Consider the following 26,014-nt stretch of genomic DNA (forward strand, 5'->3'; position numbering starts at 1 on the left):
GCATATGCACCACTACCGCCACCAAACCGACATGCAAAAAATACAGAACAGGAATTAGTAAATTCCCTAAAGCTACATACCAACCCCAGGATTTTCTATTTTCTGCAGCCCTGCTAACTACTACCACTACTACAATATTTATAAATATACTATACACAAGGTTTGCCTGGTGGTTGAAGAGACTAATGGATGTATGCAAAGGCAACTTCTTTTTGAGAAAACCTCCGGAGACTGGTAATTCTTAGGCATCCTTTGTTTTGTTTTTATCTCGGGTACCAGTGCTTGCGTTTTTGCAAGGTCAATGCTTAAGAATTCTCCGTTTCTGAACAATCGCTGTATTCATCTTTCATTTCCCCTCAAGAAGTACTGTACTAATGTGTGTTTTAAATTAGGCTGACATTACTTCAATATCTCAACCCATCCTCCTCTGTACTACAGGTAAATTTGAGACGAGCAAATTATTTTTTCAGGCCAACTTGCAGAACTGCATGATAGGAAGTATGAATATAATATAAACTTGGTTAAATGCGAGTTAAAACCTGCTTTGCATCTGCTTGTCCTGCCAGTTCCATTGGGAAAGGACATGTCTGCTTCTCTTCCCCCTCAGGTCCCCCACTTTAAATAACTGTCTAGCATACTTGAATTCAAACACTACCAATGAGCAACTAATTAGTCAGCCCCCTTAAAACAAATCATCAATGCATGTAAAAAATCCAGATGATGTAACTTGTCCTCCTACTCTAGGGAAAGTACCATATTCCAGTTTGCTTGAAGAGGATGAGTCATTAGAACATACCCTGAATTACGTTCTGTTATCTGAGCTTATTTTAATTAAAGAAATGGACTTTGTAAGTCTTGGAACAAGGTACAGAAGACTTGTAAAAAAACTCTTTTGACTTTTGCCCTATCGAGTCTTTTCTAACCTGATCTCCACCAGTGTAGTATTCCAGTAAAGACCATTTGGTTGTACGACAGCTCAGCTTGTGCTCGTGCCATGGGGCGAAGTCTGCTATGCCCTCTGCATTCTGTGATCTGTCCAAACCAGTGCTAGTTTTATCCAGCAGAAATACACACTTCAAGGAATGAGATACTAACCAGACCACTGCCTTTCTTCACTTAGGATATTCTGCTAAGATTGTCACGTGAGAGAGAAACGTGTGAAGAACTAAACATTTAATAAGAGTCTGAAACAGTCTCTGAAATATGGAACATCAGGTACAGTGTCAATAAGGGAACACAGTACACATGTGCAAAGCATTAACATGAGCCTGCCACATCTCTCTGCTGCGATCGTAGCACTTCACAAGAGATAGGCAGTCAGGTGTTACTCTGCAAGAACCAGAATTCTATTCTGATTCCCTGACCTGCTTTAACAACTTAATCCCGAATTACCAACCATTTTAATACTAAAATGAAGACAGTAGTCTTACTTAAATCAGCAAATAGAACAAGTCTATCTCTTCCCCAAGAAAATTACAATAAAAAGAAAGGAAACTAGGTGAGTATCAGATTCTGGATATTTGCACCTCTTAATAGCTATGTATTACAGAAGTACAAGGTTCCTTTCAGTATGCGTCAGTAAAACGATAAGGGAGGAGGCGGAAGGGTCCTTTGTGGAAGGACACATAGGAGAATGAGGCCATTTCCTAGATCTTTGTTGTTTTATGTGGAAGACCTTAGAGCATTAACTACTTTTTTGCATTTAGCGCCTCTTTAAATAATGAGGGTCAGCCTTTCAGTCTGTAATCCAACTAGAAAAATTGTCTCTAACAAAAGCAAAATTATAGGTGATTCTGAATCAAAGCAGCACACCACTCCATCTCTAACATGGTCATCTTTACAAATGAAAAATACTTCACTAAAAAAACCCTGCTTTTAAGAAAGGCTGCATGTATGTAAGAAATACCTTGCTGCAATCCTCTGCAATTTTTTTGCAACTAATTAGGAACGTGGTTACACAGTACATTACTTGCAAATCCGTGCCTTTGTGATCACATAAATGCAAAGCTTTACTTAAGCAGTTAAAGATTTATCCAAACCCAGTATTTTAACCACTTCAAATAGCTAATGTCTTCATAGGCATTCCTAAAACATGGCTCAAATGCTGAAGAAGAGCTTAAATAAATGACCTTTTGCTACAAAACCGATTCAAATTAACAAAATGAGGGACTAAAATTAGCAGCCTAAAACAAGACATTGACCTGCCATTTCTTCTAGTAGTTTGGAAAAAAGTGAGAAAATATCTCAAGTTTGATTCTAATGTTGATGTTTGTGTAGTGGTGACTGTATTTAGGTCCATGACACATGGTTTATGGAAATGCTGGTAAGGGACTGAAATGTCCTTCCTCACAAAGGCGCCACTAGCATTCCACTGCCTTATCTTGCAGAAACTTTTGGGGTTTAAATGCATCTGTACAGATCAGTTAAAAAACTCAGCATCTGTTATACCTGGGTCAGTCTTTAGTCCATCCATTAATCTTCCATTAGAACAGGGACAGAAAACCCTGCAACTCTTCAGCTAAGAAACAATTGCTGGAAATAGAATTGTGCCTACAATCAACTCTTCTCCATCAGCCACTTTTGCATTCTGATATAGCGAGAAGCAGCTTTTCCTGTGCATTTACACATCACTTTTACTAGCATTGCCTCTTAGCAGTGTTGCTTTATTACTAAAAATTGCTTTAATACTGTTAAATTCAGCAACAAAAGCATTTAATTGGCTTATATTACTGCAGTAGCTTTGCAAAAGTAAGTGACTATATGCTAGGAAAAAAAGTGAGCATAGGCCCCTGAAACTGCAACTGCAGCCGATGCACAGAACTACTCTAATGGTAAAAATGTCCTTCCCATATTGGTTCTACATTAAACTCTGTATACTGAACTCTTGCACAAACTTGCTATACCAAAATGAACTTCACATTTCATGAATGCCATACTTCTGTACATTACCTAGCAGAGTTCAGGTAGAACTATGCAGGACTCCCTTACCACAGTCTAAACACCAACAGTGTTAGAAGTACTATGCAAGGCTCAGATGAAGTAAAATATACTGCTTAACAAGGTTTCTACCCTCAGCCTTTAACTCTAAGCCACCTGAAATGTGTAATGAGGCTCTACACCCCCTAAAGTTTTCAGTTAACTTTTTTCTTTCCTGTTCTATCTACCCATTGACTTGATTAGAAAAAATAACCTGGGCTTCACTCTTGAAACTGGAAGGTTTCTCCAAACTTGCATCAAGCCTTCTTTTACACTTCCCTCCAACCCCCACCCCCCACCACCTCAGTTCATGAACAAAGTTTGCTTAGTTGCAGCTTACGTTTGATATGGACTTGACACCACAGTACCGTATGTTCATATGAACATCTGATAACCTGTGAAACAGAAATCACATCTCCCAGTTTGTAAAGCATTAGCTACCTTCTCTCATATTTGCAGAGTCTAAGCACATCACTTACTTGCTTAAAAAGGAAAAGTTAAAATCCTCTTATTATCCTTCTCTGTCCCTCCAGATATAGCTGAAGCACAGTATCAGAGGGTCTACATGTGCTAGCCCTCTTTCGTATACAAGCTGAAAAGCCTTTTCAGTTCCCCTCTGACCCCCAGAAGAAACATGCACTTCAAGCTGTGAGCTAGGCCAGGCCAGTGTATTTGAGGTTCTGCTACAGAATAAAGAGTAAGAGCTTCAAGAGACATATCCTCTGTAGGGAATAACAAGCTTCTACATTTGGGCAAACGAATGACACCAGGATGCAAAGCTGAAAACTTGTGAGAGTAGTTTGAGAGATGTGGAACACAAAGAAGAAATAAACCATCATGTAAATACTGCATTGTTTCAGACTTCTAAAAATCTGTGTTCATGCAAGTTCTCAAGCGTAGGTGTCCCCAGTCAGCAGCCAGACTGCTCGCACAGATGCTAGCCGGTGCTGCAGCACTGACACAAAGAGCAAAGGGTGTTACAGCACAAGACAACTTAAAAAGATTCAGAGGAAGAAACTGCCTACAGTTTTCATATTGTAATGACTTGTACTGTGTTTTCAACAAATTACCTTCTGCAATACAAACGTATTATTTAGGAATGAGTACTCTATGTCTGGAAAGTATATGAATTGCTAAGTAACAGATATTAAGTCTCTGATGGCAGAAGACTGGTGCAAAAGTATAATTTGACATTTATTTTTTCCAACAAAATCTAGCTCGCTTAATTTCCATGGGAACTTGCAGTATCAGTGTTTCTAATATTATCACTTTAAATGTGTGTACATTGTTGTTCTCAATAAACCAAAAATTTTAACAGAAATGTTAATGCAAGCCTTGCAGAAAATTTGGTTGTATTTATTAAAAAAGCTAATTGCAGCAAAGTGCAGGGGAAAAAAACCCACAACTCAGTTCTGCAACTAACTGAAATTTTTATGTATTGTTTATATGCTTTATTTAAGTTAATAAATAAATCTGCATCTATTAGGGTACGGTAGAAACAATGTAAATGTACTTGTATTGGTTAATGCTATAGAATATGTCCAAGTATTACAGAGAGTCTGTAAAAAAGCATTATTCCCAGACTAGGCCTTTACACAGAAAAAATCTTTCAATCCATCAAATGAAAAGAATCCCAATTCCTTCTTGTGTTAACACCACATGTGAGGCCATGTCTGTCACTGCATATTCTAAAATACACACCTCATTTGAATTTCTGCCTCTGAACATAGATTTGATGAAACAACATAGCAAATTAAAAATGCATAAATACTAAATTATTTCACTGTTTATAAATATGGAAAATAAAAATCTCAGCCCTATGAGACGCAATGCAAAAGACACAGGACTGTATTAAAATGATATTGTTTAGAGATGCCCTGTAGTAACTTATAAATACTGGAGGCTGACCTAGGGATATTAATTGTACAACTAAGTGGATTTAATTTATTTACCTGAGAAGCCGCCATACGAAAAAAAAAAATACAACAGCTCAAGGTTCAGTCTATCAGCAGGAATTAAAAAGGCTTATGAAGATCATTCTTAGACAGATGTTTTGACACCTTTTGTATTTAATCTTTTCTTACTAAAGCAAATGAGGAGCACTGACTCCCACAGCTGACGCATGCAGCTCTTGCCAGTGTCAAGGGGAAGCGCGGGGAGTGTTACTTCCCTCAGAACAAGCATCAGAACAAGAAAAATGAATGCTGCAGGTGCTGGGTCTTTCTGAAAGCACCGACAGAGGCAGGCAGTGCAAGAGGAAGTACTAGTTGCCTTGTCCAGAAGAAAGGGCGAAGTCTGCCTTCTGTTTTCAGCAGGGCTGAAAGAGATTTAGAAATATTTTGCTTCTGTATGCCTGTGTAATTAAGGCCGCCAGACACTAGGAAAATATAACACTCTAAACCAGAAGTAAAGAAACATTTTCAGGTGACCTTTGAAAGTGAATTAACAGATAAATATGACCTGATCACTATATCCTACTTTGATAGCCACCTTAATCTATTAGGGAACAATTATATTTTTCTTCTCAACTCAGACGTGGAATATGAATATAGGCCACATAAAATATTCTTTGAAGAGTTATAAAAACCTGATTCAGGAATTATGGCTTATTGTTGTATCATGGCTTAATCTTGATTCATGTTATTGAAAAGAAATGGCAACTTGAATACCATGAGAAATTACTTGTGCTTAACGCTTCCATGATTTGTAAGGTTATAAACGTTGATCCTAAATTTAAATCCTTTTTACCAAATATGAAACATGCATGTAAGTAGACTTGACACTACAGAAAAAGGCAAGAATTAAATACCTTTGTACAAGACTCTCTCGTTGCTTTAACGGTCACAAGCAGAAGGACTAGCATGTTACACTTCATAGTTATAAAACACATGGAACTAGAATTGGGTGAGAAATGTTTTCATCTTTCAGGAGACAGTTCAAGATTTCAATGTGTTCTCTCTAAACCTGATTTTTTTAAAAAAAAATGTGAATTGATAATTAAAAAAAAAATCAGTAACCACAAACAAAAGTTAGCTTTAGTACTTATGAGTCAACTGTGTCAACGCATTTGTTTGTTACTGAAAACTACTCTGCTACTGCCACCACTTACCATTTACACATGAAGTCTTTAATTATAAAAAAGTTTATCAGTTTGAAAGTACTACTGCATTCAAAATAAACACTCCTCAAGACATGTCTCTTTTGGAGTTTTTAACCATTGTAGTCAACTTCTAAGAACAACACTACTAATTGGAGGTGAAAAAAAGACCTTGTTCCCTGAGTGTTAGGGTGAACTCATGAAAGTTAAATTCATTCTTTTATTGTTCTTCAACTTTGCAACCTGATGACATCTGCTAGTTTCAAATCCGTTTCCTCCTCTTTTCAGTGCATGCATAATTCTTTCTCTTCAAAGCAGTTTGTTATAGTTGGGTTGCAGGGGGGAGTTAACTTAGAAATCTTGTAGCAGGAGCTCAAAACTTAGTGATGTAAGCAAGAAATAGAAATGCCATAGCCACTGAAGAGAAGACATGCGGCATTGCTTACTTAAAGCCCCATCCTGTCCCCCCAAGGACAATAGCTGCTACCAGGATGGCACCAGCGATGGAGCCTATTATAAGATTGGTGGCACTAGGACCTGTGATAAAGGATTATGGTAAGACAGACATAAGAAGCAACCACTTTACTCACGTTAAGTGAAGCAACTGAAGGGTAGTCAAACAATTCAAGGAATATAGACAGCACACAAGGTGATGTCTCTAGACAATTTCAGCAAGCCCAACTTACTTTTCTTTAACACTAAGAATGAACAAAGCTGTTGGTCTCTGCATTGTGCTATGTTGACATCTACCACAGAAAAAAATCTAGTGTTAGGCAGTAAATTCCATTGTGACTTACTCCATTATTGAGTGAATGAACTATCAGCTGAGGACACTAAGATATTTGTGAATAATACCTTATCTTAAAGGAAAAAGTATGAATACTGTATGTTTTATGACTACAGCAAATGAGAAAGAAAATAAAAATAAAAAAGCCTGGCTTTCTTCATGGAGATCCTGAAAGGTGGTAGATATTTCAATTTGAGCTGAGAGCATCTAGCACCACTTACTAATCAGAGTCCAGACTCCCTACAGTTACGTCAATGCTAAATTTACAAACAATTGTTTGACAAAAGCAAAGGATTATACAATAAGGAACAAAAGTTGAAATAAAAGCTGTATTCCCATTAAGCTTTCCAAACATCAAAGCATCTCTTCATCATCCTCAAGAAGCTACTTAACAACAAAGTAGGGAAGGGTGGAGCAGGAAAAAAGAGCAACAAAAAGAAGCAGCACAAAATATTTTTGTGCAATTTTCTGAAGAGGGCAAGAGAACACCTGAATAAGATATTCATAATTGACTCTTAAGTGCTCTACTTACACAGGGTGGAGGAAAACTGACAATAGGCTTGAGTAACATTTTAATTGCTCTGTACAAAAATTTCCTATTAAGCAGTCTTTGATGTAAAGTTAATTGCATCTGAGCTCAAGGCAAAATGAAACCAACCCAACAGTTCTTTTGCAGCATATTGCACGGTTTTTGTTTAAACATTCACATATTCAGGAATAGCCTTCAAAAAACAGTTCTTACCTCCTATCCCAGTCTCCCCAAACCAACACTTCTACACAACAATTGAAATTTTCCTGTTTTAAATGTTCTGAAAATGAGTTTGGAAAACTGTCAGACAGCTAACACAAGGAGGAAAAGGGGGCAGCCAGAGATCAGCAAAGGAAAGAGCAAGGGCAGCTGCAACAACTGAAAGATTTAAACCGTTAGGGCAGTATCACAAAACCTTCTGCCCAGTCCCAGACACAGTAAGTACGTGCCCTAAGCTTTAAAATGTACTGCAGTGACCTAACTTCACTGCATCCATTACATGTTTCCTGTATCAGTGCTTCTGGAGATCAGATTAGCTAAAAAAAAAAAAAGAAGTTTTAAAAATTGCTTCCTGCAATTCCTACACAAAGATTATTGAGGAATATGAATAAAAGATTTGGAATGAAAAGAAATATAGTGAGCTTTACAGATATGAGCAGTGTACAAATTTGACAAGAATAATTAAACGGTAATTTTCCACAATTTGGAAGAATTATCTTATTTGGACTTACCTTTAAAGTCACACCTGGCTCAAATCAGCAGGAGTGAGCATGGTGGAGGGTAAATCAGTGCCATTCCACAGGCATTATATTCCCAATTAAGGCTTGCTTTCAACAGCAGCCTAATGAGCTACTGTACCTGACTCAGATCTATGGCTTACTCTAGATTTTACCAAATGATTGCACACAACAGAAGACTGAAAACAGAGCACATAATCTGAAATAAATTTTAGAAGCCTTGAAAAATTCTAAAGCTGATTTTTTTTCTAGCCATAGAATGCTATCTTCCCACAAAAGAGGTACAATGATTAACTGATAGTAACAACGTCATAACTTAGATAAGAAAGTACCAAATTGCCACTTTTTTACATCCCTCTTCTTACTATGTTCCCTGGTTGTTAAATGTTGAGGGGGAAGAATCTATTTCATAGTGCACATCCATTCAACAAACAGCAGTTTGTTCTTTCAATACAGAAAATCAATATTGGTTTTATTTACTATAAATATGGAATAATTCAAAATTTAAGCAGAAGAGGGCAATATACAAAGCACTTATGTTCAGTTAATAGAAAAGTTAATGAAATTATGTTAAATAATAAATGGGTCCTAATAAAAAAACTTTTCAGATCTGAGCCAATTTTATAAAGTGTCAGTGACTAAAGTAGTAATGTTCATTTTTAACACAAAAAAACCCCTGAAAATCAAATGCCTGTGAGAGTTAGGCTATCTACTTGAGAGACCCTAAGAGCAGAGTAAATCATACATGGCTGTAGATAAAGGCATGTTGATTCATCTGGAATAATTTTAAAACTGTTTCACAGTATGCTGGGAGTGGCAGTTCCTATGAATGCAGAGAAACAGCTATTTTTCCTAGTAAAGAAAAGACGCTGAAAAGGCCACATTCAAGGTAAAATTTCACTGATAAAATGACTATAATCTCATTTCTGACTTCAATATAAAAACAAAGCTGGTGGAATACTTATGATTATCAAACAGCAACCACTCGTTTAGCAGAACGGAGTTCTCCAATTAATGAATTCCAGTTTCAAAATACAGAGATTTAGGGGGATTATTGGTAAGTTGTTTTAAGACCATAACAGACTGTGCACATAAAAGTACTTACAGCGAGACTACTTTTACATGTTATACCTTACTTTAAGGATGTATACCTTATGTTTTATTAAGCATTATCAAGGAAACTGTATTACTAATAAACCAGAATTTTCCTACCAGTACGAAGCCTACTTTGCATCAGGTCATTTTAGTTAGTGAGATTTATGAAGAAAAGTATAAATCAATATGTTTTAGCTAAGTAAGCCTCTCTAGCCACTGGACTCTGATACTTGACACACAAAGTGAGAGGAAGGTTTTAACAACCACCATACTGTGGGGTCATTTTCCATCCAGACTATCACAAGATGCAACACTTCTGGTATGCTTGTTCTTTCTGCCATGCTACTGCTATAACCTGCAGACAGAGATTTACCAGGAGGAAGCTCCTGCAACTAACCACACCATAACTGCCTGGCACACTACCCTCTCCTGCAAGGCGCTGTCTGCTTTGGCATGGCTATTGTATCATCTCTAGACATCTTTTAGGACCCTGATACAAATCCTACTGAAGGTGTTAAAACAGAGCACACCTGTAATTTCAGTGGAATTCAGATTATTCCCTAAATCTTCATCATCATCAGAGAGATTCTACAAGAATTAATATACATTGCTTTGAAACTCTGCTAGTTGTAGAAGTGGCAGGTTTCCTGCACATTGTCCTGCAGGTAACAACACACTGTGGTGGTTTGACGTTTTCTTCTCTTGCCTGTCACTTTGCCAGCCAAATCCTCTGGTTTATCAAAGCTAAGTATCCATTTTAGGATGAAATCTGGAAAAAAACCTACTCTGCCATTTTGTCCCCCATGATTACTAAGTTCATAAAGCATTAAGAAACTGAAGTTATTTCAGCACTTTGAGGAAAAGTTTGCAATTTGCAAGTGAAGTGGTGAGGAAGGAGGAAGAAGGGCAGGACCTGCCATCAGGTTGTGATAGCACCACCTCCCCTGCAGCCATTGATGGTTAACAGCTACCAGGGCCTGAAGGGCATTAGGAACAGAGAGGGTTTTGTGTTCCCATGTGCTTTCTTTAAACCAAGCAACAAAAAATAGCAGCAGCTTGCCTTGTATGTACATTTGTATCTGAAGGAACCAGAGAACAGAGAAAAGACTGATGGGATCCAGGAAAGAAGAATGGATAGAAACAAAACCAAGAATGAGTCAGGTAGTGAGTGAGAAGAAGAGAGGAAAGATGAAGAAAAGCTGGAATTAGAGCAGAAGGATACAGGAGCAAGAACAAATGGTCAGGGACATTGGTCAGAGCTGAGTGGATTGAGACAGCAAGTAGGGGAAGATAAAAACAGAAGAGTGCAAGGCAGAATATAAGGAAAAGGCAAATGGTCCTCAACCTGTAGGCAAATAAATATCCTGCTCCAGAATCTGGGTCTCAAACCTTTACAATCTTCACAGTCTTCAGTTTCTAGCAAACAGCTTTAAAAGCCACCAGTAAAACACAGATGTGCTCTTTCTCAAGCAGATGATCTATTACCTTCTTCCTATTTGTTTTTCTATTAGTTGTCCTCTGTGAGTGTAGAAGTCTCTACTCTTCTGAGAATCTAAGATGAGTTTCATGTAACAGTCCCGTTCAGCAACAGCTAAAAAGGTTATATCTACAGCTGCAAACTCAGACATGCATCAGACATGCAAAATGCTGCCTACCAGAAGACTACCTATGCAGCCTTAATTAGAACTTTACAGGAATGCTTTTTCACACAGCTTGATTAGAAATCACAAACTGTCTTGTTATGATTCCCCCTTCAGAGAGATGGCACTGTCACACGACAGAGGTAATACACAGTATTAGAAACACAGTGAAGTTGGAAACCTCAGAAGAGCAGAGTAACTGCAATTTATTCTGTAGTTTGCACAGCAAACACAGAATGAAAAGTGTTCTTATATGGGCATTTTTATATGTGTATATGTACATACACAGACACACATATCTAAATCATAGCCACTGTTAAAATTGACATAGTGGGCTAACACTTAAGATTACAGTTTCCTAAAACTATGAAAAGACAATAAAAATTGCTCATACATATTGTGTATATATAATTTCTATCCTTAAGCATTCTATGGCCTTAAGGTAACAGAAACCTAGCAACAGAACATTCAGAAGCTTTACTGTAAAACTAGCTGTCTATACTATTATCATCAGCTTTCATCTTCCTAGCCAGATCACGTGACCGATTATTAGACTGAAAGCCCCATAGATTGTAATAAATAATTTCTGCATTGTATTAAATAGTCCATGTTACTTAGTCTATTTTGCAAAATTATCACGAACTTCCTTTTTTTCCCCATAATTTTTATAATTTGGTGTAATGGAAACATTGAGACATTTAATTTTACTGTGACAATGTAAAAATTCACAAACTTATTGTTTTATGCCCCACATTATCCCAGACAGGAGAAGGTTCAACACTGCATGAGCAAACCACATGACACAGACACAGTCAAATCACATAACAAATACGGTCACCACATGACAAAGCTAACAGGGGGTAATACACAGAGGGCTCGGGTGCATACGGTTACCTCACACACTAGGCACCAAACATAAAACTCAAACTAAGAAAAATGCTTACTCTATTCCCCACCCTGTGCCTCCAAAAATCACCCCCAAGGCCAGAATGGTCCCTGCCACTGCACCTATTAGCCTGTTAGTGGCCATGCTCACTGTGTGGAGGGAAAAGGGAAGATTTTTTAAGGAAATGATCACATATATGTCTGAAATGAAAACATGAAATAATTCCTCAAAGGAATATTTTATGCTATAATCCATTGTCAGATAAACAGTTCAAACCTCCTAATAGACCTTTATTTACCAAATACTGTAGCTTTAAAAATTCTGAAATGAGTTATATTTGGTTTTCTTTGAATGCTTGCAAATATTTCAACAAGAAGTTTTCCTGTAAACGTGAGACTATCACTTTTAGCTTGCGACTCTATTATTTACTTAAAAAGGGAACATGCTCAACCTACTGCTTATTTAAAACAGCCAAAATGTAAATAAATCACCAATAACAAAGCTTCCTTTCGATCACCAGAAACTTACTGTATCCATAATAACACTAAGCAAATGAAAACAGTTTGTTTGGAAACGGTTCCATTGCAGAAAAAAACCAAAACAAAACAAAACAACTTCTTAATTCATTCCTTTACTAGTTAGTAAAATTTTCCTTTGTTACTGCATTTATGAATAGGACTTTCTATCTATATGACCTAAAGACAGATAACACCTTTTAAAAGGAAAAACCTACCCTAGAAATGTGCTTCAGGTAACACCCTGGAAATTTCAGTATGTTCAGATAGTGTCTCTTAAGACATTGAGGCCTTATTTTTTATTTTTTAAGGGAATTCTTTTCAGAAAAAACATCTATACGTTTCTTATGTTAAAGAGCTTGATAGATTCATTGAGTCATAACAGACCACAAACAAGCAGCTGAATTCCCTGTCTAATGGGAACTTTTCCAAGGGACAAAAACTTTGTAGTCTTCTTGCTGAATGAAGTCTGTTTTGAAACTGTTTCATTTTTTTTTTCCTGTTTCATAAATACACACACACACACACACACACTTGAGACATAAGTTTTATATTAAAAAAACAAACAAACACTATTCCACTAGTCAAACAAAGACCTAATTCTGCAAATGAAATTGTAAAGGAAGAATCTTGTGTCCATATGGAGTCCTACTTATTTCAAAACTACTAGCCAACACTCTAAAGTAATTCAAAGTTTCTGGAGTAGCTGAAAACTAACAGCAAGAACTCTCTGTCTTCTGAAAACTGCTTGCATGCTGTGTAGGTCTACTAGTACAGGATACAGTAGGTTACTGAGTTTAGAGTAATTTAAGACTCATGTATTAATACTGACATAATTAAGGACCACTAATTTTTTAAATCCTGAAACACAGTATGGAGCCAAAAGCAACTGATGGATGATGGAAAGGTCTGAAAAGTCCAGCAGGAGTAGCAGTCAGTTGTCAATTACTGTAACAACATATAAATAAACAGCAATACTTCCTAGCTATACATGCTCTAATTGTAGTGAGAAAAATGCTTGGATTTATGGTGTGAAAAATCTTAAAGCTGGTGAATTTTCACATCATCAGTGTTCTGTTTCTGAAACGTAACAAAACTCAAATTTAGGGCTAAGGAAAAACAAGTATTTGGTTTCTGTCTCAGACTTGTAAACTGGCATATGACATAGGAAGTACTGGTAATAAGGGGGGAAAAAAAATGGAAACTACTTCAGTACGTTGGATCTTTACAATACAGAAAACTACTCCTGTATTCTTCTGACATCTTCTTACAAAGGAACTCCTCTGTTAGTACACCAAAAGAGATTATAGTAGCTGTCAGTGTTCAGGCTCCTAAATTCATTGCTAGGTGCTTCAAACACCAATAAATTACAACAACATAAGTAAAAATAATCCGTCTTTTGAAATCATTGAGCCACCCTGTACAAAAACATATTCTGCCTTTTTGCAGAGGACTCCATTGAAAAAATGCAGTCTAAACTTCATGTCTGTACCTACTGGCAGAAATTCATGCAGATACTATTCATTTAATACTTTTTCCCAGAACATTTCAGCATCGATGTATTAGTTTTCATAAAGGTATTTCCATTCTGAAATTGATGAGTTAATTTGAATTACAAAAATCTAACCAAGATAAGTGTACCTTCTGTGTTGCTTTTCCCATAGACCTTTTCATAGAGGAAAGAATTATTTCTTACCAACTGGATTTGGAAATGAGCAATACAAAATTCATGTACTCTCAGTGTCACAACTGTAAATACTGCTCTCCTCATCCCCACAGAAAGGGAAGTAACCAGCTCTATAGTGCTGTTCTCCACTTTTTTTTTTTTTTTAAAGACTCTGTAAGCAGCGTTCCACAGTTATGAAGGTTTTTATGAGAAATGGGAACGATGAGTAGCTCTGTAAGACAGGGTACAAACCAGCCAGCTCTACACTCAATGTGTAGGAGTCCAGGAAGCACCTGCACAGATTCCCTAATACAAATGTGGACTGTTCTAGAGAGCCTCCTTCATAGTGGTAACTTGTTTCAAGACGATCTCTTCAACAGTTCTTGGTAAAGGTCTAGTGGAACCATTTTGCTAAGGGGCAAAAGAGTAAGGCACACAAGACAGAAGTAGAGCCATTCTGGAGGGACATACAAAAACCCTGTCCTCCCTTGAAACCTTGGATTTTTTAAATGAGTAATCAATAAGAGTCTGAGCTGTAAGGACTACATTTTTAAACAAGTCTATCATTCTTTCCATCAGCCTTATATAAGGGACAGAAGAATCTGGAACTGGGACATAGCAGGAAGATTTTGTTTGGGTTTCTCAGTTGTTTATTGGGAACTTTATCTGTAAATGCGTAACACTGGATAAATATAGCCTGATGCTAGACAATGTCCTGATGACAGGAAAGACAAAAAAATTGGACAGCACAATCCAAAGACATTCTTTGGCAGAGAAGTCAGAGAATCTCAAGTGCTTTTCTTCCTCTTTGGAAAACTTTTTTGATGAATTATTTCCTCAATAGCTCCTCTTTGTATTTTATACTTCAATGCAGTTGAAATACCTACTAAATACATGAGTAAGCAATAATAATCATAAGAATAATGTAATTCTTTAAAATCTTGATTTACTTTTTTTTTCTCCCATTTAAATCTGATTTCAAAGAATCAAAGCTTTTTTTCACCAGGGACATTCCACTTTTCCCTTTTTTATGCCACTGAATTCTCTGAAGTAGCTGAGAACAGCTAAGGGAACTGGAAATCTCTAGGAAAACATAGATACTCAATTATGATATAAATAATAAGAGCTACACTTAGTCAGTTTCCAATCACAAAGAAAATGATCATAAAAAATAGAGAATAAGGGATGAAAGAAAAAAACCAGAAAAGTACATACCATTATCTATGGAAAGCTTCCCCAAATTTAGGTTAGAAACATAAAAGTTTCATCAATTCTCAAAGCAGAAAGACCTACTTCATCTACATGAAGCAGAATTTTACTGTCTGGGTCTAAGCAGGACTGCACAATAATATTCTTTTTCTATGTAGTAATTCTACTACCATGTAACAACAGAAAAATGTCATAAATACTTGAAAGAACATCAAAACTGAAATCACACAAACCCTTGGGTCCTTCATCCTTCTTGCCACCAGTATCCCTGATAGGATCATCAATACTGCAGTCTGTCCCAGCCCAGGAGAAATTACAAATACAAGTCGCTTCATTACTACAAACCTGGAAAAGACAATAAATGACAGCAGTTGGTTTTTAACTACATTTTATTAAGTTTATTTAACTTGTAATTAGGTATTTGATTCACAGTATAAGACATCCATCTATATATTGTAACAATAGCACGGAGTGCTTAGAATGAGTATAATATATCAATAACCTGAAAGTTTGCTTTTACCCTCTAAACACACTCAGAGGCTAGGAGAAGCAGAAGTGTTCCCAGTGGTCCCATCATCATTTGCACTACACACCTGCACAGGATGTAAAAAATAACAGAAATTCTCATCCAAAAAAAACCCCAAAACCTATCTAGACTAGTTTGATCTTCACTAACCAACTATCTAGACTTTGAGCCTGGATGTCCAGAAGGAATACAAGCATTTGCGTTTAAAACGTTCAAGATATGGTCATGTTTTACAACCTCTCATTAACAACTTGCTCCCATGTATAAAAAATAGCAAGATTCTCATCGGTTTTGTTGTCATTTTTTTCTAAGCAGCAACAAGGAGTGCTTACTTACCTTTTAAAAGGAGAGGAAATAATTCTTCCTAAGTCTACATTAACTGAATAACCTCTAAAAAAAGGACTTAGGACTCACAAAAATTGGCAGTACATTTATCAGATGCAGGAAAACCTATCCAACTGACAAAATCTATAGTATCAAACCAATAGTGAGAGTTAATAGCTATAAACTTTCCATGGGAAAAAGAACATTGAATGTCTTGCTAGAAGAGGTTACTAAGGAAAGAATATGACATGAGAAACAGTTGCAAAAAAAAGAATGAAGTTTTGATTATTGGACTAGAAGTGAAGTCAGTCATTAGGCATCAGCTAATAATGCCTTTTGGACACTGGAACATAATGTCAAAAATAAACACCCAAAAGAACCTACGCACCAATGATTACAAGTAGTACATGTGATTTTTTTCATTTAACTTTTACCTCATTCTGCTTCTTAAAGTATTCACTGAAGAATCTTATCTAGGAAGCTGAAGATAAATACATCTTATGGCAGGTTTGACGAACTGAAGTATTCTTTTAAAATTATGAATCGGAATCATCCAAAGCAAAACAAAAAAGGTAACATAGTTCCCTCACCACTCATGCCACTCTCCAAAAGTACCAAGACAATTTCTAGAACTCCTAGATCCTTTACTTTCCAATATTAAAATTTTTCTTCTTGATTTTGAACCTAATCCTCTTTGAAGCACTCAAATTCGTCTTCAATTACACATAACGAGAAGAAAAACAAAAACTTTGTATAAAGTCTAGCCCCTTAGGCAAGTATCTGTCCACTGAATCCCACAGTGGAAAGGTTTTATCAATATTTTATCAGTATCAGTTAAGACATGGAACAGTCAATCTGTTCATCAAAACATACCTACTGTCTTAGACAAACGAACTTATGGGTAGAATAACAGAATATAATGTTCCTGAATGTAAAATGATACAGTTTGCAGCTGTTCAAGAAGAATGTATCTTCTCTGTTGAGGTCCAACAGTTTAGAATTTTAATTATCTAAGTCATGAGGTGTAAATCCATGAACACTCGTCCAACTTTATAAAGGTGTTAAGTATGCAGGAAAAAGCTTAACTGAAGATGGCAAGCTTGAAATACAGGTAGTACATTACAGAAGTCTTTACAATAACTGATGTCAAAGTTCTTTCTTGCTAGTAACAAAAACACCACTTTGGATACAATTGCAGAACTAATTTGACAACTTTGCTTTCTGAAGTTTTAGCTATGCTTCACAGAAGGGCAGCCTTCCTCTGAATCTAACATTTGTGTTTTCAGATCAACAGGTCTTGGGAACACTTTCAGGGAGGTAACTCCACAGGGTCCAAGATCAGATATAGCAGTGAGAGCTGGAGAAGCTTAGCTAACTCCCAGTACAGACTTACCCCATGACCAGAACAGACTTTTCCATTAGAACCAATGGGACAGCTGCTTATGTTCAAGGACTGAATTGGCAGGCACTTTTTGTCCAGACACATCATGTGAGGTCCACATGGAGCTCCATCCTCCACATAACCTAAATCGGTATCGTCATCTAAAAGAACATGAGCACCACTAGGAGAAAAGTTTTAAGATACTATTAGTATTGCGACTGGAGTCTTTTGAAAAATATTAAACATGTTAGTGTAGATACTAAAAGCCTCATACCTTTCTCTCATTCAAGTACACAGACAGATTGAACAAAATTATAAAGCTTTTCTGTCTGTCCACAGCACTGACAAGGTGTTCCGGTTGTCAGATTAAAAATAAATCTAGATAATGACTTAAATACTCAAAAAGTAACCCCCTTAGGATTTGGGTTTTTTTTTTAACAGTCTTTGATGGGCCAAGCTTTTTTCTTTTTTTTTCCTTTCCTTTTTTTTTTCTCCCCCAAATATTGTGAAATACTATTGCTAGAAAAATGTAAAAAAACTAACTTCCTGTGTGATGACATTTAAATAAAAATACTAGTGGAATAATAGAAGAGTTAAGAACCATTGTTCACTCACCTAACTATGTAAGAGAGTATTCTTAGCATGACAGCAATGCTGCCAATGTCTTTAGAATACAAATCCAGTACTGTGCACCGCGGACTAAAACCCATTTACCTGCCCTTTAACTAAACCATAACTTAACATCTTATCCTGCCACAACTCTTCAGTTTCCTCCCTCTCAGCCTTCACTTCCCTACAGCTATTTCTCTGAGGATATAATATGCAAAAACATTATGTTTAATATATGGTTCTTCAACAATTACAGATGTGTCCCCCGCCCCCAGAAAAATATAATGCTGAGCATTAAACTCTGACTGTGAAGTTCTGCTACTGAAGAGACCAGATAGAGTAATCAAGGAGCATAACCCACATTTTGCCCTCTTTAAAATGTGGAATATTATTAGCCTTTTAATTTTTTTAATCAAAAGAAATACCACTTAGAATAATGATTTTGCTGCAAGATATTAATTACCTAAAAATCATACAATTTTACATTTATGTTTATCTTAATTCAGTTAGGTTTAACAAAGCAAAATCATGTTGGAACACTGCATTATCTCTTACCTGCAGTCCACTATTCGTCCTTGATGATAAAAAGAATTTGGGATAATTTCTCCTTGAACCTGACCAACTCGTGGAACTTTAGTAAGATTAGTACAGAGCAAAAAGCCACAGAAAACATCACTGTAAAATGAAAACATAAATCAAAAAGTTACTGGAATAATATGAAGTAAAAGTACAAAAAAGGAAAGACCAGCAATGATGCTGCTGATCACATTAAGTAATATATTACCATAAGCCGCATGATAGACTTTCAGAGTACAAGTCTGGAAATAAAATATTATTTGATATAAATGACAAGAGGCAGAAACAAGTAATCATTCATTCTAATGCACCAGTGAATGCTGACATCAACAAAAAAATTTATCTGTGCTCTAAATATAATACAGTACAATTATGAGGTGCCTAATTGTACAAAGCTTTGTCATATCAGGCTAAATTATATTTCCCTCTCTCTAGCAGCTTGGATGCTGTATGTTAATATGAAGTTTGAATTTTTAATTTTATTTTATTTCCCTTGCAGGACAACAGAACTATAATAATCGTTAGCATGCAGTGTCTGTGCCTGAATTTTGGTAGTCTGCTTTATTTGATGTTATTTTATATAAGCAATCTTCAGTAGAAGGATATCAGCTTAAAACTTCCACCTCTTACTCTAATTGTCTTAAGTCATAGAAGCAATTGGATGAAAGCTGGAAATTGTATTTGTTAAAACTGCAAAAAATTTAAATGGCCCTTAAGCTAGACCATTCTTCTGCGTATCTCTACTGACCCAGAAAACCTTTTATACAGATGAGTTTAATATACATATCAGAACAACACTGTTCTCATCTAAATACAAAAATTTCATTAAACAACTTCTTTGCTTATGAACCTATCTGAAAAGTGAATCATGTAATAAAATAAAATTTAAAAAAAGCCACTTGATGACAAACATCAGATAGTTGAAGGAAAACACCATTCCGAGACTGAAATTTTTACATGGTTAATTAAAAATTACAAAACAGTAGATAAATTAGGAGAAATGTAAGTCTATCGACTAATGATTATTAACCTGAAAACTAAATTTAATCAAATATTCATCTAGTAATGATCACATGCAAATGAATCGGCCATTTTCTCTATAGTGTCCAAATATCTAATGGTCCTCTGGACAAAATAAAGGTTGGAATAAACTTGAAATAACATAATCTGGTATTAATTCCACAGCAAGCAAAAACATTTGCAGCCTAGTTTATCCCTACCAAGTCTGAGGTGTTTGTCTATTAGGAACTTGTGACTTTTTGCTCCCCCATCCCCTAGTTCCTCTGAAAGAATTAAAGTCACAGTACATTCTTCTGAAAATCTGGAATTCTTTACAAGTGTATTGCTGAGTCACCCATGGAATTGTCAGAATGAGCTGTGGAACTTTTTCAAGATGCAAACCTTGCGAGGGAAAGAAGATTCAAAATAATGCAAAACAAACTGCTCAAACATTCATGAAAAAGTAGACAATATTAAATTAGTATTAATCTATTTAAAATATAAATAATCTATACCAAGCTGAACTTACTGTTTGCTACACTGAATCCATCGGTCTCCATCTTTTCCACAGTTTCCTTTTTTTGTGCCTTCTGTGTTAAGCTTTTCATAACAAAATTTGTCAGATCCTGAAGACTCTGTGACGAAGAAAGGAAAAAGGAATATACTTTCCACTAGCAACATAAGAGCTTTGAAAACCTGTATAATTTATTGCAGCAGTTCTCTGTATGTTTTTTAATACAAAACAGAAAGCTAAACACGTGTATATACGCAGATGGTATTTTCCAGTGACTACAGTGGGGACCTAGCAGACTGAACTGCAATACCTACAGATGGCTTTTCTAAAATAATCTCAATGTTCAAAATTTGCTCTGAACTTTTAAATAAGCAATCTCCACAGTGTCGGTATTGTCTTCTGCATTTGAATTTATCTGTGGTCCAATTTTGTTCACTTCTTAACAGCTGCACACAGATTTAATCTAGTTATTTGCACTACAGTTACTCCTGATCTGTATTTCAGGAGATCAAAGATTTTATACATGGCATATACCATAAGCATATGTTCTGACATCAACTCAATGTTTATTTTGTTTTATTTTTCAGGACTTCACTGAGAACAGGGTTGAACAGTCAGAGTGTAATTTCTACTGCTTTGTAGGAGTAGAAATCTGAACTAACAGCACCCCAATTATTTAGTAACAAGCCCATTTGTTTTTTCTAAAAATCAATTTAAAAAGCACAACAACTATACAGAGGAAGATAAAATATTAAAAGTAAATAAGACAGTAGTTTCAGTAAAATCACTTGTACAGAAGACAAACCAAATATTTTCAAATATAAGTATGTAAGATACAAAGAAATTAGTTAACAAAAACATCTATTACCTTTAATATTATCAATAAATGTGAAGTGGCAACATAAAGCTCAAAAAGGCATCAGAAGACAAAGAAAATGTCGCCATCCAATTTTACACTTACACAGCATCTTTTGTACTGTACAAGACAAACAACAAACAAACAAAAAACTATATCTCTCCCATCTTGCCTAGAATGGACTAATTCTTCCGCCTCAAATAGGCACTGTCAGCAGTGGCAGTTATAATTAGACAAAATGCACAAGAAAACATTAAGTGCTAGAGTACAGGACAACTTGATAGTTCTGCTCTGCTGAACTGTCTCAAAATCATTACACAGAGTGTTTATCCCCTCTCACGTGCAAACAAACTCCATTGCAACTGCAATTCTATTTTACTTAACACCTCTGGGCTTAAATTCATACTATGTATATTTAAATTCACACTAATGTACTAATTTTCCTGACTTGTAGGATGGTATAGCAAAGATAAGCAAGGTGGAGCAGCTTTAGCGTGAACCACTGCTGGGATAATGGAATTAACAACTGCCATTAAAAACCCCCAGAACATTTGTTTTGAACTATACCCAAAAAATCCTCAAACCCATTTTCCACCCCCTGCTAACAGTAACTCTAAGTTGCCAATATTCTCTATGTTTTCTCACCTAATTCCACCTGAGTCCAGCATTTGCTGTCCTACCTACCACATCACGTCAGAACAATCTCACTGTCAACACTTCCACACTCAGAATTTCACTTGGCAATCAAGCCACAGTTTCTCACTGCAGTCTACTCTACTGAGCAGAAAGCTTTAACTTACAGTGACAAGAAGAAAAAATGAACATACTAAAAATACAAAAAAAAAGACATTTAAGGTAGTTAAAGTCAACCTACTAGATCCCCAGATGTATTTGCACTGATTATCTCTTGTCTTGCATTCACCATTATAGCAACGACCCTAAACAAAACACAACATGTTAGCAATGAGAACTGAACACTATTTCATTTCCTTCCCCTCCTCCCACAAATGTCTCATTTTGATTCTTCACACACATATTGGGATATATAATAGTTTTCATGAATTTGGGTAGATGGAGTACACATTTTGGCCCAGATTCTCAAAGTCAGTTGATGCTTAATACATACTGACATTTCAGCAGCTGCTTTATACTTCTCATTTACATAGTTGTAAAGAACTTATTAACATAGAGTGTAATAAAAGATCTACAGCTAAAATGTAAAGATACCAAGCAGATTTTATTCAAAGTAGAAATTTTTACTATTCATACAGTGCATAAAGCACAAGCAACAGAGATGTCCAAAAGACAAAATTTATGAAGAAATATGGAAGACAGGATTAAAGAAAGAAAACTTATAATTGGTTGATTTCTATTTGCTGATGTGCAGGGATTTTAAAACATTGCATACCTGATTAGAATCACAGGCATACCCATCTTGTTTATGAAGATTTGGTGGACACTGAAAAAAATTAATTATTTTTTTTTTTTATCATGTGTACTATAATACATCAAAGGATCACATATGGAATTTTCCTGGTTTTAAAAGACAATTGCACAACATATAAAGGGGGTAGATAACATAATTAGTGCAGGAATCTTCGTAACTGCAAATACACATGAAAAAAATTAGTAACTTGAGCCATGAAATACAAGGTTTGATTCTAACTTTCTGCATATTCCAAGTAGAAGTTAAGGAGGTGAGGCAAAATGAAAAGCAAAACAAACATGGTCAGTAGCAGGATATTTGGTAGCTAATACTGGGGCCATGTTTGCAACACTGCCCCTGCATTCATTTCAGTTCCACTAAGAATGTAAGTGAGCACCTAGTTGTAGCCTACCAGTCTATTGCTTACAGAGCTGTGGGTTTTTTATGATGTTAATTGTCATGTTCTCTTGGCATTGGAAACTTTTTTTAGTATGAACAAGTCATTAGGTCCAGAAGCCTCAGATTACTAAAGCTAGGAGTAGACCATTCTCAAAGCTTTTCGTCATCAAAAAGAGACCTGTGAAGATTTGGAAAGGGTCTGCTGCTGCAATGTACTGTTGTCCTGGTTTCAGCTGGGATAGAGTTAACTGTTTTCCTAGTAGCTGGTACAGTGCTGTGTTTTGAGTTCAGTACACAAAGAATGTTGATAACACTGATGTTTTCAGTTGTTGCTCAGTAGCGTTTACACTAAAGTCAAGGATTTTTCAGCTTCTCATGCCCAGCCAGCGAGAAAGCTGGAGGGGCACAAGAAGTTGGCACAGGACACAGCCAGGGCACCTGACCCAAACTGGCCAATGGTGTGTTCCATATCACGGGACGTCCCATCCAGTATAGGAACTGGGGGGAGTGGGGGCGGGGAATCACTGCTCGGGGACTAGCTGGGTGTTGGTTGACGGGTGGTGAGCAATTGCCCTGCGCATCATTTGTACATTCCAATCCTTTTATTATTGCTGTTGTCATTTTATTAGTGTTATCATTATCATTATTAGTTTCTTCTTTTCTGTTCTATTAAACCTTTCTTATCTCAACCCACAGGTTTTGCTTCTTTTCCCGATTTTCTCCTCCATCCCACTGGGTGGGGAGAGAGTAAGTGAGCGGCTGCGTGGTGCTTAGTTGCTGGCTGGGGTTAAACCACGACAACTGTATTAGCCGATACTTTGAGGGCAGCCTTTCTAGCTTAAGAAAGCCCTTCTCCCTCCCATTAAGAAGGCTCCATCTACAGAATAAAAGATTTACAATAAAAACTCAGCAACAGGTATGTATCTGTAAGTGTGGATGTCTCAGATGGTAATATAAAAAGAGGTTACTGTTAATTTATTGGCATCTATAATTACAGCCAATGCCCAGAGAGAGACATGTGATCTATCCTGAATCTTATTTCTTCAAAGCTAAGAACTTGATGTAGTAGATGACTGCAGCAGAGTTATGAAGTTTTTGTATAACCTTGAGGCTAAATACTCAAGAGTGTATATCACCTAAAGCATCAAAGTTGCTGTGAAAATAGAATATGTACAGAATGTTGACTATTTAAAAGAACTCAAGTTAAAACAACCTTTTGGTTACTCTTTATTCCTATACTTTTAAGTATTAGCCAAATGTTTTCAAGAGAAATGCATAAAATACACTACTTTTAAAATTATCATACACGTGCACACTCTTAAAAAAACGTAACACTTTATACAAGTCTTATGAGGAGTGGCTGAGGGAACTGGGATTGTTTAGCCTGGAGAAAAGGAGGCTCAGGGGAGACCTTAGCACTCTCTACAACTACTTGAAAGGAGGTTGTAGTAATGTGGGTGTTGGTCTCTTTTCCCAAGTAACAAGTGATAGGACAAGATGAAATGGCCTCCAGTTGCACCAGGGGAGGTTTAGATTGGATATTAGGAAAAATTTCTTCACTGAAAGGGTTATCAAGTACTGGAACAGGCTGCCCCGGGAAGCGGTGGAGTCACCATCCCTGGAGGTATTGAAAAGACATGTAGATGTGGTGCTTAGGGACATGGTTTAGTGGTGGACTTGGCACTGTTAGGTTAATGGTTAGACTCTGTGACCTTAAGGGTCTTTTCCAACCTAAATGATTTTATGATTGTGTACCTGATTAGTTGTAATTTTCTACATTTATAAACTACTTCATCTCATAAAATCTTACTGTTATTACCTTTTAATCCATTCACATTTGCAGTATAGTCTTAGTACTTACACTATAGACCAGTCAAAGAGTAAAGGAGGATGTCTGACACAAATACTATACAGATACACAAAACCCCACAAGTTTTAAAAAACAAATAACCCTACAGAAGTCATATTTTAAGTCCACTTAGATTAATTTTTTTTTGAGTTTATGATAGTTTATTCTTATGTTTAAAAAATTTTGTTAGGATTACCCACCCCCCCACCCCCAGTTATTTTGGGTATATGAGTGTGCAGTTTATTAACCCAGATTTTCCTCTTAATTTGATATAAAAATGAATGCAAACAAACATCAATAGTGTAGGAAGAGAAAGCTTCTGCACACATACCTGGCCAGAATCTCCAGTGCAGAACTCTGCAATATCACATTCATTCACTGCATATCGACAATCATAGCCTCGTGGGAAAAACTAGAAAATGAAGAATATAGTTCAGGACTAAGAGTATGTCTACATAAGATGTTCCTTTTCATCCTACATAAAACACTCTTTGAACTATAACAGGCTGCACATGACTTCCATGGACAACTGAAAAGAACAATAGATATACTGCAGAAACACTCACAAGACATGACGTATTACAGCAGGGTCCGTCACTACAATGAGCTCCATTAGAAAGAGAGCACTTCTTACAACAGTCTGCATAGCATTCCTGAAGAAAATATTAAGCAAAATTTTTAGTTTTCCATTTTAAATAAGTTTTTTACTTCACAATCTTTCCAACAAACTATTATGCACCAGCAGACAAAAGACTCAGTTCAGCACCGATGACTTGAAATTATCAGCTGGAATAATCCTTTGCAGTGCTCAAATACTAAAGTAAAGGGAAAAAAGTGGCATATATGTGCTAGCAACAAGGGGATTCACACCTTCTAAAGCCTCTTTGTAAGCGTGGAATAGCCTGTGCCAAATGCATGCTGCTTAGTCAAATTGCATTCAGTGCAGAAAAAAGATTAAGAAAACTAATTATGGGTGCAATTATAATTAAATACTAGAACTGGGACTCAAACCTACAGGGCAGATTTTTGCAAAAACATTATTGGAATATTTCCAGGGAAGAAAACAACAGTTTACTTATTCTGTCCAAACGCAGGCACCTATCTCCAAAGAACAGATAAGGAGCCTACCACTCCAGGCACGCTATCCAGGAAAAGTAAAGGGGTAAGCACTTCTACAGTGCAATTCAAAAATTGCTGGAAAACAGCTACATCTTGCCATTAGTGTAACAGGAACTGTTCTGAGAACAATCTCTGTCTTTGTACTCATTCTCACTTGAAAAAATGTTTAAAACACAGTCCTTGAATGAAGTTGTTCCCTAACAATAGGCAAAACAAGTTCACTTCCATAACCTTTCCCCCTCCCTCACCAGTCACATAATTTATCTTAATATATTTTGTAAGAAAGACTTGTGGGGTAA

The 26,014-nt window shown here is 36.3% G+C and overlaps 1 protein-coding gene across 10 annotated transcripts in view; it reads right to left on the reverse strand.

The window, feature by feature from the left end:
• The window catches only part of ADAM23 (ADAM metallopeptidase domain 23), an 82,599-nt gene that overhangs the window by 4,022 nt on the left and 52,563 nt on the right, over window positions 1-26,014 (reverse strand). The window contains exons 17-26 of one of the 10 annotated variants that reach the window (XM_049798562.1): window positions 25,163-25,249; window positions 24,928-25,008; window positions 22,331-22,381; window positions 21,797-21,860; window positions 20,082-20,187; window positions 18,533-18,652; window positions 17,381-17,549; window positions 15,371-15,482; window positions 6,520-6,610; window positions 3,317-3,371 (exon numbers count right to left, since the gene is read on the reverse strand). In XM_049798562.1, coding sequence (XP_049654519.1) covers window positions 3,317-3,371; window positions 6,520-6,610; window positions 15,371-15,482; window positions 17,381-17,549; window positions 18,533-18,652; window positions 20,082-20,187; window positions 21,797-21,860; window positions 22,331-22,381; window positions 24,928-25,008; window positions 25,163-25,249 — 936 coding nt within the window. The other 9 variants (XM_049798598.1, XM_049798571.1, XM_049798581.1 and 6 more) reach the window with 9 other exon arrangements.

Source organism: Accipiter gentilis, chromosome 1 (genome assembly GCF_929443795.1).
Source record: "Accipiter gentilis chromosome 1, bAccGen1.1, whole genome shotgun sequence".
Taxonomy (NCBI): Eukaryota; Metazoa; Chordata; class Aves; order Accipitriformes; family Accipitridae; genus Astur; species Astur gentilis.